We start from the raw sequence: 13,544 nt of genomic DNA on the forward strand, positions 1-13,544 counted from the left end.
AGTCAGTTTTCATCCTCTCTGAGACCTGACTGACCTCGGCCCACAAGATAGATCACTGCCGCCTTGGGTTTTCTTGCACACGGAGCTGAACACACGATCAGCTGCTGCTGCTGCTGCTCCTCCTCCTCCTCCTCCTCCTCCTCCTCCTCCTCCTCTTCCTGTTGCCTCTCTTCCATCCTTGCCATCCTCCTCTTGACCTTCCCCCTTTGCCTCTTCCCCGCTCGGTCCTATATCGCCCTCCTCCTCATCCTCCTGTTTACTCTCACATTCAGCAGGGAGCAGCCGAGAGGATCGCCAGGAGAAGAGAGGCATGACAATGTCGCTGCTCCACTCGTCAGCAGTCGCTCCATCCCTCCCATCTTCCATCCCCTCACCTGGAGAACGGGAAGCCCACGACATCAGCTAGGGTCCATCCTCCCCTCGGCTCCTCCTCGATGAAGTTCCAGGTTGACCTCTCCACCTCCACGTCGGTAGAAGAGGGCACGGAGGTGTTGAGCAGCGCAAAGATGTTGTAACCTAGAGGAGATGGTCACAGTCTCCATCGTATCTCACCGTCAAATATTCCCTTCTTTCCCTCCCCTCCGTACCTCCTGCTTTCCCGACTCCTCTTGCTCCTCCTCCTCAACCCCCCCCCCCCTCCTCCTCTTCCTACTCTTTCTCTGCTCCTTCCTGATTGCAACTCTACCTGTCATCGTCCCGATGTTTCTGAAAGGTTGCCACCTCACATCGGCACACAGGACGCAAACGCCAGTAGATGCTTCCTCCTCCTCCTCCTCCTCCTCCTCCTCCTCCCGGCTCGGCTACAAGAGGATCAGACAAGCAAGTCCCTCCCGGCAAAGGAGAAAGACCAAGAGATTTCCGTCCCACCATGTCCAAGATCGACACCCGCGAGTCGTCCGACAGCTCCGAGCGCAGCTGGAGCAAGAGCAGTGAGGGAGGCTGAGGGCGGGGAGGACGAGGAGACAGACGTCTGCGCGTGAAGGAGCGATGCTTGTCGTAGGCTTGCAGCATACTGGGATCCAGTGAAACCCATGGCGAAACTCCCCGCGGTGGCTGATGGATGAAACATCATAAATCAAGTCGATCTCAACCCGAAAGAACTGACCTTCTGCTGCTCCTGCTCCTGCTCCTGCTCCTGCTCCTTCATGCTCCTTCAACCTCTGGTCGCAGGCATGCATGAAGTGCTGCAGGACGTGGTGTTGTTCCCATGGAAGCTCAAACTCGTCGCCGACCCTGCAGCTCGATCTTCCCTTCACAGGATCCTCTACATCAGTTCTCCTCCCCTCCCCCCTCCCCCTCCTCCTCATTCCGATCTCATAGCTGCAGATCTCCCTCGAGAAACCTGCAGCATAGAGGCCGTCTGCAAGCTCGGCATCCCGCAGCCCTCGCCTGCGCCTCTTGCTCGAGAAGGCAACAAGATCCCTGGCCTGCCACAACGCATCATGGAGAGAATCGAGGAACGAGGTACAAGGCACTTCACGTCACCTCGATCCACGAGTGCAGCCATGAGAAAAATGCAGCTGTTTTCATCTCCTCCCTCTCCCCCTCCTCCTCGTAGCAAGTGCCTGCCTTGATCGCAATCTGGTCCACTGAGTCGATCACGTCCTGGTGGTTGCGAGACAAGAGGCACATCCTCTGCGCTGCATCAGGGCCAGGAGGGACCAGCAGAACTCTCTCGCCGTCATCGTTGCACAGAGAAGCGTCGGCGCTTGCTTCCTCGGAGGCTCTCTTGGAGGAGATGCAGCACTCCTGCCTCAGGTATTGGACCCTCCGCCCTGACACCATGGTGAGCAGCCAGAAGCTCCTCTGGCGGGGACGAAAATGCCACGTCCCGGATCGCGTTTGCCAGCACGGAGTTTTCACCATTTTCTTCTCTCCCATCGCCATCTCTCTGAACTTCTCGAGGTGCGTCGGGTCGTAGACTGAAGCTCCCAGCAGGGTCCCGTCCATCCACGTCCCCAAGTCTCCGCAGGCATCTGCCAGCCTCTCATGCGACGCGTTCAGCCCCGCTAGCGCCATGTCGGCCTTTGGATAGCAGATCAGCTCCTCGCATTCCTCCCCTGAGCTGCAGTCTGTCCTGGGTATGCCGGCTACCAGCACTGCCAACACCAGCATGAACGTGCGGCGATCGAGCCAGGCCATCGTCAGGAGGAAGGAGGTCTCCGACCGTCTCGTCGCGCGACAACTCAGTCAGCTCGGATGCCTGCTTCATCTCATGCTGCTCGTCTCCTCTTGCTCCTTCATGTCCCCGCGTTCCTATCCTCACCTCCGGTCCTTCCCTGCATTGCGACGTTTGACCATGATTTGACCCAATAGGCGTTACGGAAAAGGGAAATACGTTACCTTGTTGGCTCGGCCGCCGCGGGCAGCAAATGCAAGCACTCGGGAAGCAGTGACCGTGGAGGGTAGAGGAGGAGGGGGAGTGGGGGGGAGGGGAGGAGGAGGAGGATATGAAGCAGATGGGGAGGATGACCATGACGAGCGTAGGTTTTCACATGGGGAATCATGAGAAAGAACAGGAAGATAGAGTGAATTGAACTGAATAGTATACAGGCATAAGCAGAAAGTTTTGTGTGTTTGGGGGCAGGGATTCAATCTTAATCTTCTTGGGAGTCAATATTAGTCTGTTCCACCACGTAGCTATGAGAAGCTGCAGAGAGGTTTGGTGTTGAGATGTGAGGCGTGGGGCTGGTAGGTGGAGCGGGCAGAGGTTGGTCATTGATGAGAACTTGTACAACATGGAGGACTGCCGCAGTATGACAAAGGACGTAGTGAACACCGAAGAGAGAAGAGCCTTCTGACACCTTACAGCTCTAGCTTGTAACTGACTTCTATCGCCAGGTGATCGCTGTTGGGCGATTCAGAAGACGAGTGAGACGAAGACGGGGCCCTTAGGGACTGGAGACCACAAGCGAGCATGGCAGAAGAGTTCACAAACTTTAAACTGAAGATTGGGAGCACAATACGGAAGACGGGAAAGAGAGACGCAGGCGCAGAGCAGTACGAGACGCTCCTCTTCACCTTCAGGCCGGACTCGATCAAAGATCAGTCCGGCGTGCTCTGGAGAGGGTCTGCAAACCCCAGCGACAAGAAGAAGGAAGGCAACAAGGTATACGTCAGCTTCGAGAACCAGGACGTAGCAGCGGATGGCAAGACAAGCAGCGGGCACTACTTCGAGGGGAACATGGTAGCAGCCAAGGACGACTGCATCCTCATCGTTGACGAGAGCACCGGCGAAGCTGTTCTCGAGAAAATCTCTGGGAGCACAAGGTTGACCAAGTTGTCCAAGGTCTCACTTCCAACGAGCAAGCCTGCTCCTCTCCCCGACTCCCTCAAGAGGATGTTCTCACATGTGGACCAGTCGGAGCCAGCGGATGAAAGACCATCCAAGGCTCCGTACCAGCAGTACTACAATCAGAACAATGATGAAGCATCGTCCTCTGACTCGTCCTCTGATTCATCTGACGACGACGACGACGAGCCTGTGAGCGCTTGCTTGCGAGTCTGCCGCGATGCTATCTGACACCAACAATGTTACAGGAGACGGCGCCTCGTCAAGGTGGAGGCAAGGGGTTGATGGGATCTGGTGGAGGGAAAGGAACGATGTCGGGAGGGAAAGGAACAATGTCAGGAGGAAAAGGGTTGATGAAGGTTATCTTGAGACGCATCCTGCTGCTGAAACTTACTGCCTTACTCCTACCTAGCCTCCCGAACCTCAGTCATCCGAGTCGAACTCCGACAGCGATTCAGGTCTGCGAAGAATTCCCGACCACTCTCGATCTGATGTTTGTTGCAGATTCGGATGAAGATTCAGACCCGGAATGAAATGATTCATCATCTTTTCAAATCTCAGTCAGTGCCCCGTCAGATTCTCCCCCGATGTCACTGCGGTGGCTTGCCAACCCCTGTGACTGAGTCCGCTCCTCACTCTATCGGACTCCGTGGCCGCTTTCTGGAACCGTAGAACCGCCGTGTAGTACTAAACCCTGCCCGCCGCCGGCACTGTGAGAAACTTGCAAAGTAAATAAGTCCAACTGACTGTGAGGGGATCATGGCACTCATCGTCCGATGGCGGCGACCGTACTGATCGGACGCCGGGGTGACCGTCCAGCCTGGCAGGTCAGGTACTATGCCAAGGCTGATGGACTCACATTCTGTACCGTTTTTGCCCAGGAAAAACAAAGCTCCCGAAAAGACGGTGGCTTTTCTCAGTTCTTGGTGTCCCCCAGCCGGGCTAGCCTAGTAGTGACCGTACCTGTTATATAGTTTATGACCGTACCCGTCATTCAAGGCTGCCACCGACTCAAAGGCCCGGCCGCCGCCCCGTCGGACTCCCCCGACTCGGACCAGGCCGACCGTGACGCCCGGGGGCCGGCCGCGGCCTCAGCGGCTGCCCTTCAAGTTTTTTTGCGCGGCCACTGTGACAGTGCGGCCTGTGAAGGGCCAGGCTGGCGAGTCACTGGCACTGGAAAATCCGAGGCCCGGGTCACCGGGAAGGTCCGAGGCCCGGGTCACCGGGCCGGGGTTTTGTCAACTGTAAGTTCATGGTTGTAACTTAACACCATACGGTACGTCCGGGGGGGGGGGGGGGGGGGCGGCCTCAGCCCGGCCTGTGACGGCGTACCCGGGTCGGAGTCGCCAAACTTGAAACTTGAAACTCAGTTCAGACTTTCCGAACCATTCCGACCTGGGCCGGTGGCAGGCCGCGCCCTCCGCCCTGAATGCGACAGTGCCCGCGGGTGGTCAAACTTTGGTCAATTCATGGTCATTCCATGTCCGACAACTTGTGGCAACACACGGTGACCGTGGTCAAACTCTTTACTTAAAAAGTTAAGTTAAAAATCAAAGTTCACATATGGGAAGGGGGGGATGGGGGGTTGACGGTGACGAACTTGTGGGGTAGGGTAGGTTGAATATGAAGATTCGTATCTGGGACGAAAAGACGAGTTTTCGATTCGTAATCGTTTCTTTCCTCTGGGGAGTCCCAAGCAGTGGTCTCCCCAGCTTTCCTTGGGGACGTGCCGCACCCCCACCCCCATACAGTCATATTGTCTACCCCCACCCTTATTTAGACATTAGTTTACACGGGGGTAACCCCCACCAAGAAAGACCCACCGGTGTGATGAATGTCCCCTGCTACCACCCCCGCTTGCACCTTCTTGTGCCCACCCCCCCTCATTTTCTTTGCTTTGGTTACCTGTCGTGCCACACCCAATATGATCGTAAGAACTTTCCGACATTCTTCGTTCAATAGTTCCTCTTTTTTCAAACTTGAAGCCCTTCAAAAGTACCGTTACCACCCACCCACGACTGATGGGATGGACCCCACCACACCCTTCATTACCTGGAATTACCACCCCCACCCCCTCGTCTTCCCACGAACCTCTTCAGATTTGGATCAATCCTCACACACTACCCCAACGATTCCCATCAGCCCCACTGACCTTATCTAAGTAATACCCCCACCCCTATTTGCTTTTCCTATACCCCCCTATATTCCCCTGATTGCCTTGGAGAATCATCCTACTGTAACTGACCCCTACCCCCTCAATTTTACCCATCCCCGACCTTGCTCTACGTCCCTCCCCTCACAGATGACCTGGACTTGCCTAGTTTCATAGCTTCAATTGACTTGCGAGGCACCCACCCATGAGATCTGAGGGACCCTTCACGCTATCCGAACCCCCTCCACCCCTCTATCCGATTCGGACTTCTCTCATAAATTAACAAGGTTTGGTTGGATTGGAGGTTGCAAACTTCAGGGGTGGGGTAGTAAATTGACCGGTTCTTTGATATAAAATAGTGGGGTAGGGTACCCTTTGCAAAAAGGGTGGGGTACTCCGAAATATTGTCCAAGTTTTCTCATTGGTGGGGTACTTCGGTGAAAACGGGGGTGGTACGATTGACGGCGCATTACATCAAGAGAATAGATAGGGGGTAGGGTCATTCACTAGACCCCTTCCTTGCTACGACGCACCATCCTTTTCGGGAGGGAACCCCAGTACCCCAATGATTATTTTCCTGTTGCGAGAATAGTACCCGTACTTTACTCTTTCAAAATACCGGTCATAATGGATAACAAAGTACCCCCGTACCCCCACTATCATGGAAGGCTACGACATCTGCTCTTGCCCACAAGGTATACCCTACCCATCCCACCACCCTCCACCCCTTACCGACATTCCCCACCCCGCATTTAACCCCCACCCTTTCACAAACCCCCTGTTTTCAATCACCCTACATTTGATAACCCCTACCCCAATATTACATTCTTTGTACCCCCCTTCTGTCCTTTCCTTCCATCGAAGTTTGTACCCCCACCCTACTTATTGTTATGACCTCCACCCCTCCATCTTTACACCCCCAGATTGAAGCTAAGAGTTCAGGACCGGTACTTTCGTAATGCAATCACCCCACCCCCTCGATCTGGCGGTGGGTATAAATAGGGAGCCGAGGGTGATAGGGAGGGTTCTGGTTTTCCCTCCGACTGCACCCACGCACATCGGTCATCGACCTTTCTGTGCTCCTTCCTGTCTCCCTCCTCTCCCCCCCCCCCTCCCTTCTCCCCAGCACCTCGTTAACTGTGCTTCCCGACCCTTCTCTGCATCCCCCTCCCCTCCTCTCATTTCTTGACCCGAATCCCGTGCCTCTTGTCAGCACTTAAAACTCCTGACTGCTGGCGTACCTACACATCGTGGTTGGGTTGTTGGGGATTGGACAAGAACCTGAAGGGGCAGCGTGTTGAGAGTGTTATGAGCATCATGCAACCGATGCAAAGTATGGAGCATAGTCAGTCGCTAAGCTTATTGATGCCAAGCCAGCAATATTCTCACGCATCAGACGCCACGACAAGACACGAGTGGAATGCTAGTGTATTGACTGTGGGTGAAGACGGACAAGATCTATCAGCATGTGAACAGCAGGTGTGTTGTTGTCTTTGTGGTGCAAATACCTCTTTCTCACTGTTCTTTCCTCAGTTAAGCGACCTCAAGTTAAACGACAAACCATTCCTCTGTAGAATATTCTTTAGATCTTCCAAGACTGACTCACGAGCGGCGGGCATGTCGCAGAGATCTGCATGTGCAGAGCGAACCAGCATGGAGCTAGAAATGGACTTCACAAGTATCTGTGATGACGAAGAATACTGTGAAGCGATCAAATCAGATATTGTGCATGCTGTGAAGACTAGAGCGTATGGGTGCTATCTTTACGGGCATGGATCGTACTTCCAGCTGCGACGGGCTGCTTCTTCTTGATCAGTGTGAAGATGTAGAGAACGTGTATTATCTTGTGCAAAAGAACCTTACATTATTATTGTAAATTATTATTCAAAGAATCATGACACCGTTAAAAGATCAGATTGCTCAGCCCTTCCATGTCGATCACCCGGTCCATGAGAAAGACGCCAATCTGTTTCGCAAACACCTTCATCCCTCCGTCAGATTTCCAACACGTTTCAACGACATCCAAACCTTGAGAACTATTTCGTCCTCCTCGCTGAAACAAGGGGTCTTGTTGAGAGCCTGCCAATGCTTGTATCAACTTCCCCCCCCCCCCCCCTCTCTGAGGTCTTGCGCTTACAACAGACCTCAAGCACGGCGATGGTGGTGGCGTCTTCCTCGGAGATGACAGGGACACAGCAGATGTTGGTGCAAACTTGGGACGGGAAGACTCGGTCGAAGGTGGGGCTGAAGAAGGGGTGCGCGAAGGCGTCGTTGCTTCGCACGCACTGAGTAGTCTCGGCCACATGCCCTGTGATGCCCTCCCCGACAAAATGCTCTATGCTCGGCGGGGCTTCCCTTGCCTGCTCCATGGAGGCCGTCCTCGACATGCCCGACTCTCTTCCTGCAGAGACGAGGGTCACGAGCGTGCTCTTGGCCTTGGACGAGTCAGCGGGGGCCTCAGGGTTCTCATCCGGTTGCTTGATAACAAGCAGTCGCAAGCTCTCCACCTGCATGGAGCGCTGGAAGTCTTTGATCATGCCGGTGATGGAGGTGGAGCTGTTCCTCCGCTGAACCGACTTGGTGTGACGGATCGTTCGACTCCTCCTCGTCACTGACGTGGAGGCCAAGAGCTGCTCGGATCGATCCATGGTGGAGATGACGTCTTCGTCCGCGCGGGTCCAGGGCACGCTGTGTTTGCTGACCTGGAACACGCAGCTCACCTCCCCGTACATGTTCTTGAGCGGCACAGTGCAGATCCCCCTAGCAGGCAAGTCGGTGGTGCCACGGAGGTCGCGGGTGGCAGAGTACTTGGACTCCTTCCCCACGTCGTTAGTTGTGTTCATCATGGCCGTCTGGGCGGCAAGAGAGATGAGGCCGATCCCGTCGTTGGGTACCCGCTGCTCCAGCCCCAGGGTGATGCTCTCGTCGTCGAAGAGGGTGTGGAGGAGGCGGAACTCGTTGGCAACCTTGTCGAGGTAGAAGATGCCGCATTGATCCACTGAAATGACGTTGACCGTCATGTCGTTGAGCATCTTGAGGACAGAGACAAAGTCGGAGGAGTTGCTGACGATCTTGGTGAACCTCAGGAACCTCTGCAGGAGCTGCTGTGCTCGCCATGACGCCGAGAATGCTCTGCACTGCTCGAATTCCTTCCCGCAAACTCTTGCAAACTCCTCGCAAAGTATCTGCATGATGCAAGAGCGATCAGATTCGGCGTTGGATGCACAAGTGACTCGGTTTACCTGTAGCTCCTTATTGAAGAAGTTGAGGATTCTGTCGCCTTCCTGCAACTTCTTCTCCGTCATGTGGTCGAAGAGCTGCAGGCAGCCCAGCAAGCTTCCGTCGGCATCAAGGATGGGACTGCAGACGAAGGGGGTGGTTTCCTGCCCCATAATCACGTCTGTCGTCTTGTTGAAGTCAGCTGCAAGGTCGTTCCCCATCTTATAGTTCAGCGTCTTTCCCTGCTTCAACACTTTGCCAACGATCCCGTCGATGGGCAACGGGCGATTGTTCACACCGATATCCACGTACCCGTCCTGTTTTGACTTGGATAGCGCAGCCATGACCACCAGGTGATCTCCTTCCAAGAAGAGTATCCGCCCTGACCTCGCCGCACACAGATCCATCGCGATCTCGAGCATTCGGCTCGTCAGGAGCGGAAGATCCATGATGCTTCCTGGAATCTGCGCAATAAGAATGTCACCGACCCACCAGGCATGAGCAACAAGTGCATGGCCAAGGATGGACAGCGGGAGCAGGAGTGGGAGCAGGATAAAGTCTGGAATCTCCATACCTCCAGCATTGAGCTCATGCAGGTCATCACTTTGTTGAGGCAGGAGATCTGGTTGTATAACTCGACCAGTGAAGAGTTCCTCGCACTCTGTTGAAACTGACTGTACAGCATGTTCATCGCAAGGATGAAGTCGTCAGCCTCCATCTGCCTGCTCAATGCTCTTTCGAACAAGATCCACATCGGGGAAACTCTGGTTTCCTCGGCAGCTGCAGGGCTCGGGGACTTCGTCTGGCATTCCCGGAAACGGAAGTACAACTGCTGCCAGATGGGGATGTCGTCATAGTTGTCCGTCTTGAACATCTTGTGGTGTTTGCTTGTGTACTGGCCATCGAAGTCAGAGCTGTTGCTGTTCCTCCCGCTCATCTTCATCCACGTGGACAGCTCCTGTTGCTTCTGTTTGCGTAAGTCCAGTTTTTGCCTCAGCAGGTCTGACTCAGCCTCGATGAGAGAGATCTTGTTGCGCAGCTTCTGAATCAGGTTCTCCTGCTCCCTGATCTTCGCCCAGGCTCGAGCGAGAGACTTGGAGGACGACTTCTTGAGGTCCTCGATCTCTTGCGCCTGGTGCTGCAGCACAGTGTCCTTGGCCACAAGGATGGAGCCCTGAAGAGCTTCAAAGGCTGGGAAGGGGTATCGCCTCCTGCTCTCGCTCCCTCCTCCCTCATACTGATCTCTTGGGTTGCGTGAGGGTCTCCAGGGGCTGGCCGATGACACTGTGCGCCGCCTCTGATGGCTGCTCATGCTCCTCGACTGCCAGCCGCTTCCCTCCTCCTCGAGCAACCCCCGCCCTGCTGCTGGCTGCTGTTGCTCATTAGTCCGACAAGGTTCGACTCGCTTCTCCTGAAGGCCATGGCGCTCCGTGCCCTCCTCCTCCGCTGCTCCTCCTCGCAGTCCTCTACAACCTTCACCGCCGCCATCCCGTACGGCACTCCGAGGCTCCGGGCAATGAGCAAACAAACCGTAGCACGGCAGGTCAAGTCATTTACTGTAACGGTCCGTAACGATGTTGGGATACTAGGAAATAATAACGGTTTTGTAACGGTAAATCAACCCAAAACTATGTTTCGGAAAAAGGTTAAAATGTTAGGGTGGGTGGGCTTTCAGTACCGGGTCCTTGTACTAGAGATGATTATCTTATACAGGGGTGGTCATTTCAAATTGAACGAGAGGGAGGTAGGGTATAGAGCAATGGGGGTCCTAATCCGGTAGGTGTAAGGGGTATGTTGCCCTGGTCAACCCATCGAAGACCAAAAGTTACCATCGAACCGAGGGGGTGGGGTGATGGGGGTACTGGTAGTACTGAATATACTTACAAGTTAGGGGTGGTCGAATGAACGGATGCGTTATGAATAGTAGTAGGGTAGGGTGGGGTCGGATGGTGTGCGTAAGGTCACTAATGGGGTGGGGTGGGTGGGTGTGTAGGTCACTACGGGTACCGTATGTTGAATTGGATCTGATAGAGGGGTAGGGTATATCCTTGGTTGGTTGAGCTGGAAGATGGTGGGGTCCTTGGTCTAAAGTTTGAATCAGTACTGTAGGAAAACATTACCACTGATTTCTTCAGTAATACTTTTAAAATATTACACCCCCTTATTCCTCTGCAAAAAGCTGTTGAACTACCCGGGTAATACTCGAATACCTTTGTCATTTCTAGCCAATTTTGAACTATTACTGATAAAATAATATATATCAATATTATTCAAACTGGTTTTGGTAACACCTTAAATTATTATAGAAATAAAGTTTTCAATATGGAAGTGTAAAACCACTCATGGTACTAATTTATTGTACCACTAAGCTTCCAGTACACCTGTCCTTCCCGCCGCCGCTCCCAATGCCGCGCAGGAGGGGCCAGGGAGGGAAGAGCCAGTGATGGCAGAGCCAGTCTTTCTCGGCATGAAGCACCTGCGATGTCGTTATTGATGTGCTCATGATACTGAAAGTCATTCCATCCTCGTTCGATCTGAATATCATGTGCTCACCATCGCAACCCCTTGTCCTTATCATTGTGGTGAGCTGGCAAGGGTCTTGATTCGATGTTTTCTATGGTGTGATGTGGAGTGTGAAGTAGCGGCCCAAACGTTTGTCAGTAAAGAATTTCCTTCGCCTTCTGTTCTTTGTGCCTTTGTGATGGATGCTGGGCTAAGTGGTGTACTTGAAAGTGTGTGTTGCGTGAGTTTTCAAACTAGGTGAATTGATTGCGATCTATGATCCTATCACCTTTCGTCTCTTGGGAATTTTTGATATATTGAGCAAAATTCAGAAAGTTTCAGTTGCTTTGAGAAGAGTTTGTTCCTATGTAGTTTCACGATTTCTAGTCAAGGTCAACAGGAACCGACATGTCTTACAAGATTGTGATGATGTGGCTCTCTTCACGTGTTATGGCATACTTCACTTAGACCATGCAGCTGCCAAATCTTTGTCATCCAAGTCTTCATCTTGTTCATCGCAATCCTCTGATTTTTTGGCCCATCTGTTGCATACAAAGCTTTTCTGACCTTTGCACTTCAGTTTCAACCGCACCGATTGTGAGAATGAGCGAGGGCAGCGTTCCTCCAACAGACTTCAAGGTGGCCATCTCGCGATGATGTGAACTGTTGTTCTGATGGGTTTGTTCAGACTCTTTTCGGAAAGACTCTCTACAAGGATGGAGTTGGCGAAGTTGGTACCGAGAGCAGTTTGAAGGACGTCCAGCACATCGGAGTCTTTTTTGGAGCGGCTTGGTCGGGCTCTTGCAAACAATTCATGCAGCCTCTCGTGCAAGTGTACAAGAAATTGACGGAAGAGAAGAAGAAGTCCTTCCAGATCGTTTACGTTCCAGCGACAGTGCCCGGCCGCCCTGCAGAGGATGAGGCCTCGTTCAAAGAGCTTATGTCCATGATGCCTTGGCTTGCTGTCCCGTATCATCGCAAGGCAACCCACAAGAAGTTGACCCGAAGATTCCAAGTGCGCCAGATCCCCATGCTGGTCCTCCTGGACACGGAAGGAAAGACCATCCACCGTGACATCACTCCTGCTGTCACACACATCGTTGAGGACCATGATGGAGACTCGTTTGCCGATCAGTTTCCATGGGCTGAGAAGAGACATAGCAACATCAAGAACATGCTTGGAAGCCACTTCTTGAAGGGTGACAACAGCCAGGTACCACTCTCGGCCCTCGACGGAAAGTACGTTGGTGTCTTGTTTTCTGCAAATTGGCACTGGCAATGCCGCCGATTCCAACAGATGTTGGAGTACATGTATGACAAGCTCAAGCAAGATGGAAAACCATTCGAGATTGTTGACATGGTAAGCATGGATCGCGGCCTTTGAGAAGCTGACAATTGCTTCAGGACTTTTCTCCAGAAATGCAATGGCTTTCAATGCCTCACGATTCTTTTGAAGCTAAGCACAAGCTGGGCGAAGCGTTCCGTATTGATCAGTGCCCAATGCTCGTGATCATCGATCCTGAGGGCAACGTGGTCACAACGGAAGGTGTTGAAATTGTGAGCAAGGACACTGATGGGGAATGCTTCCCATGGACACCCAAGGCACGATGGCCATCATACTTGCTTGTCATCTGACCTTATTACTGCAGCCGCTTTACGATCTTTCAACACTTGAACCAGAGATTCTTGGAGAGATGAACGACACCGTCACCTGTGTGATTTTGTGCGAGGGCTGCGATGAGAACACCAAAGCAGAATTGGCCGACGCTATGATGGTGTGAAAGGTTGTTCTGTTCGTTGAGACCTTATTTTGCTTCGTAGCCCGTCGCAACTGAGGCGTTCAATGCTGCCAAAGCAAGGTATGCCCGTTTGTTGTGAGAGGCGTCTAGCTGATTCTTCTGTAGTGGATGTGAAGCAGGAATGCTGTTTTTCACTGCCACGGAGACCAGCGAAGTGGTTTCGCAACTCCGCATGTCCTGCGAGTTGGGAGAACCAACAACAACACCTCAAGTATAGCTCGATGTGTGGTTTGCTGATGTTTCTGATTTTTCCTGCAGCTTGTAATCCTTGACATCCCCGACTCTGGGGCATACTACGTGTTTGGTAGAGTTGTGATGTATGCTAACCGATCTTCTGACATGGAACATAGATGGTGATAATATTACCACTGAGAACATCTCGTTATTCATCGAGGACTATGATGAAGAGCGTCTTGAGCGCAAGGAGCTTCAGGTGAAGTGCAACCGGTTCCATTGCAGACCTGAATTTGATCTCGCAGGAGGAGGAGGAAGAGGAGAATGGAGACCAGTAACTGACCCTACTTGCACTAGCTCTGCTCTCTATGATTTGCTAGTTAACTTCTGTGATCCTTTGGCTTTG

At 52.9% G+C, this 13,544-nt stretch overlaps 4 protein-coding genes across 4 annotated transcripts in view; 2 read left to right on the plus strand and 2 right to left on the minus strand.

The window, feature by feature from the left end:
• GUITHDRAFT_113748 (hypothetical protein) overlaps positions 1 to 2,142 on the minus strand; it is a gene marked incomplete at both ends in the record, with an annotated part of 4,640 nt that extends 2,498 nt beyond the window's left edge. The window contains 6 exons of the mRNA XM_005827194.1: positions 31 to 85; positions 267 to 322; positions 375 to 516; positions 868 to 970; positions 1,014 to 1,427; positions 1,486 to 2,142. Coding sequence (XP_005827251.1) covers positions 31 to 85; positions 267 to 322; positions 375 to 516; positions 868 to 970; positions 1,014 to 1,427; positions 1,486 to 2,142 — 1,427 coding nt within the window. The remainder of the gene's footprint in view (positions 1 to 30; positions 86 to 266; positions 323 to 374; positions 517 to 867; positions 971 to 1,013; positions 1,428 to 1,485) is intronic.
• A 697-nt stretch (positions 2,143 to 2,839) lies between these two features.
• GUITHDRAFT_164754 (hypothetical protein) lies at positions 2,840 to 3,825 on the plus strand (the record flags this gene model as incomplete). Its single annotated transcript, XM_005827195.1, has 4 exons — positions 2,840 to 3,484; positions 3,541 to 3,651; positions 3,705 to 3,750; positions 3,797 to 3,825. The coding sequence occupies exons 1-4, from the start codon at positions 2,918 to 2,920 to the stop codon at positions 3,823 to 3,825; spliced, it is 753 nt and encodes a 250-aa protein (XP_005827252.1). The 5' UTR covers positions 2,840 to 2,917.
• Positions 3,826 to 7,347: 3,522 nt separating this feature from the next.
• Positions 7,348 to 10,151, minus strand: GUITHDRAFT_113750 (hypothetical protein; the record flags this gene model as incomplete). Its single annotated transcript, XM_005827196.1, has 6 exons — positions 7,348 to 7,425; positions 7,473 to 7,523; positions 7,589 to 9,127; positions 9,238 to 9,837; positions 9,902 to 9,960; positions 10,016 to 10,151. The coding sequence occupies 6 exons, from the start codon at positions 10,149 to 10,151 to the stop codon at positions 7,348 to 7,350; spliced, it is 2,463 nt and encodes an 820-aa protein (XP_005827253.1).
• A 1,592-nt stretch (positions 10,152 to 11,743) lies between these two features.
• GUITHDRAFT_88850 (hypothetical protein) lies at positions 11,744 to 13,539 on the plus strand. The gene is made up of 9 exons (XM_005827197.1): positions 11,744 to 11,804; positions 11,854 to 12,525; positions 12,570 to 12,767; positions 12,815 to 12,940; positions 12,987 to 13,024; positions 13,070 to 13,175; positions 13,223 to 13,268; positions 13,315 to 13,398; positions 13,452 to 13,539. The coding sequence occupies exons 1-9, from the start codon at positions 11,769 to 11,771 to the stop codon at positions 13,478 to 13,480; spliced, it is 1,335 nt and encodes a 444-aa protein (XP_005827254.1). The 5' UTR covers positions 11,744 to 11,768; the 3' UTR covers positions 13,481 to 13,539.
• The last annotated feature ends 5 nt before the right edge of the window (positions 13,540 to 13,544 follow it).

The sequence above is a fragment of the Guillardia theta genome, assembly GCF_000315625.1.
Source record: "Guillardia theta CCMP2712 unplaced genomic scaffold GUITHscaffold_69, whole genome shotgun sequence".
NCBI classification, from domain to species: Eukaryota; class Cryptophyceae; order Pyrenomonadales; family Geminigeraceae; genus Guillardia; species Guillardia theta.

Bases quoted from the DNA above. Each gene is read 5' to 3' on its own strand.
- GUITHDRAFT_88850 (XM_005827197.1), top strand. From the start codon at position 11,769: ATGAGCGAGGGCAGCGTTCCTCCAACAGACTTCAAG. The intron at 12,526-12,569 runs GTAAGCATGGAT...CAATTGCTTCAG, and splicing joins CATTCGAGATTGTTGACATG to GACTTTTCTCCAGAAATGCA. The intron at 13,399-13,451 runs TGAAGTGCAACC...GCAGGAGGAGGA, and splicing joins TGAGCGCAAGGAGCTTCAGG to GGAAGAGGAGAATGGAGACC.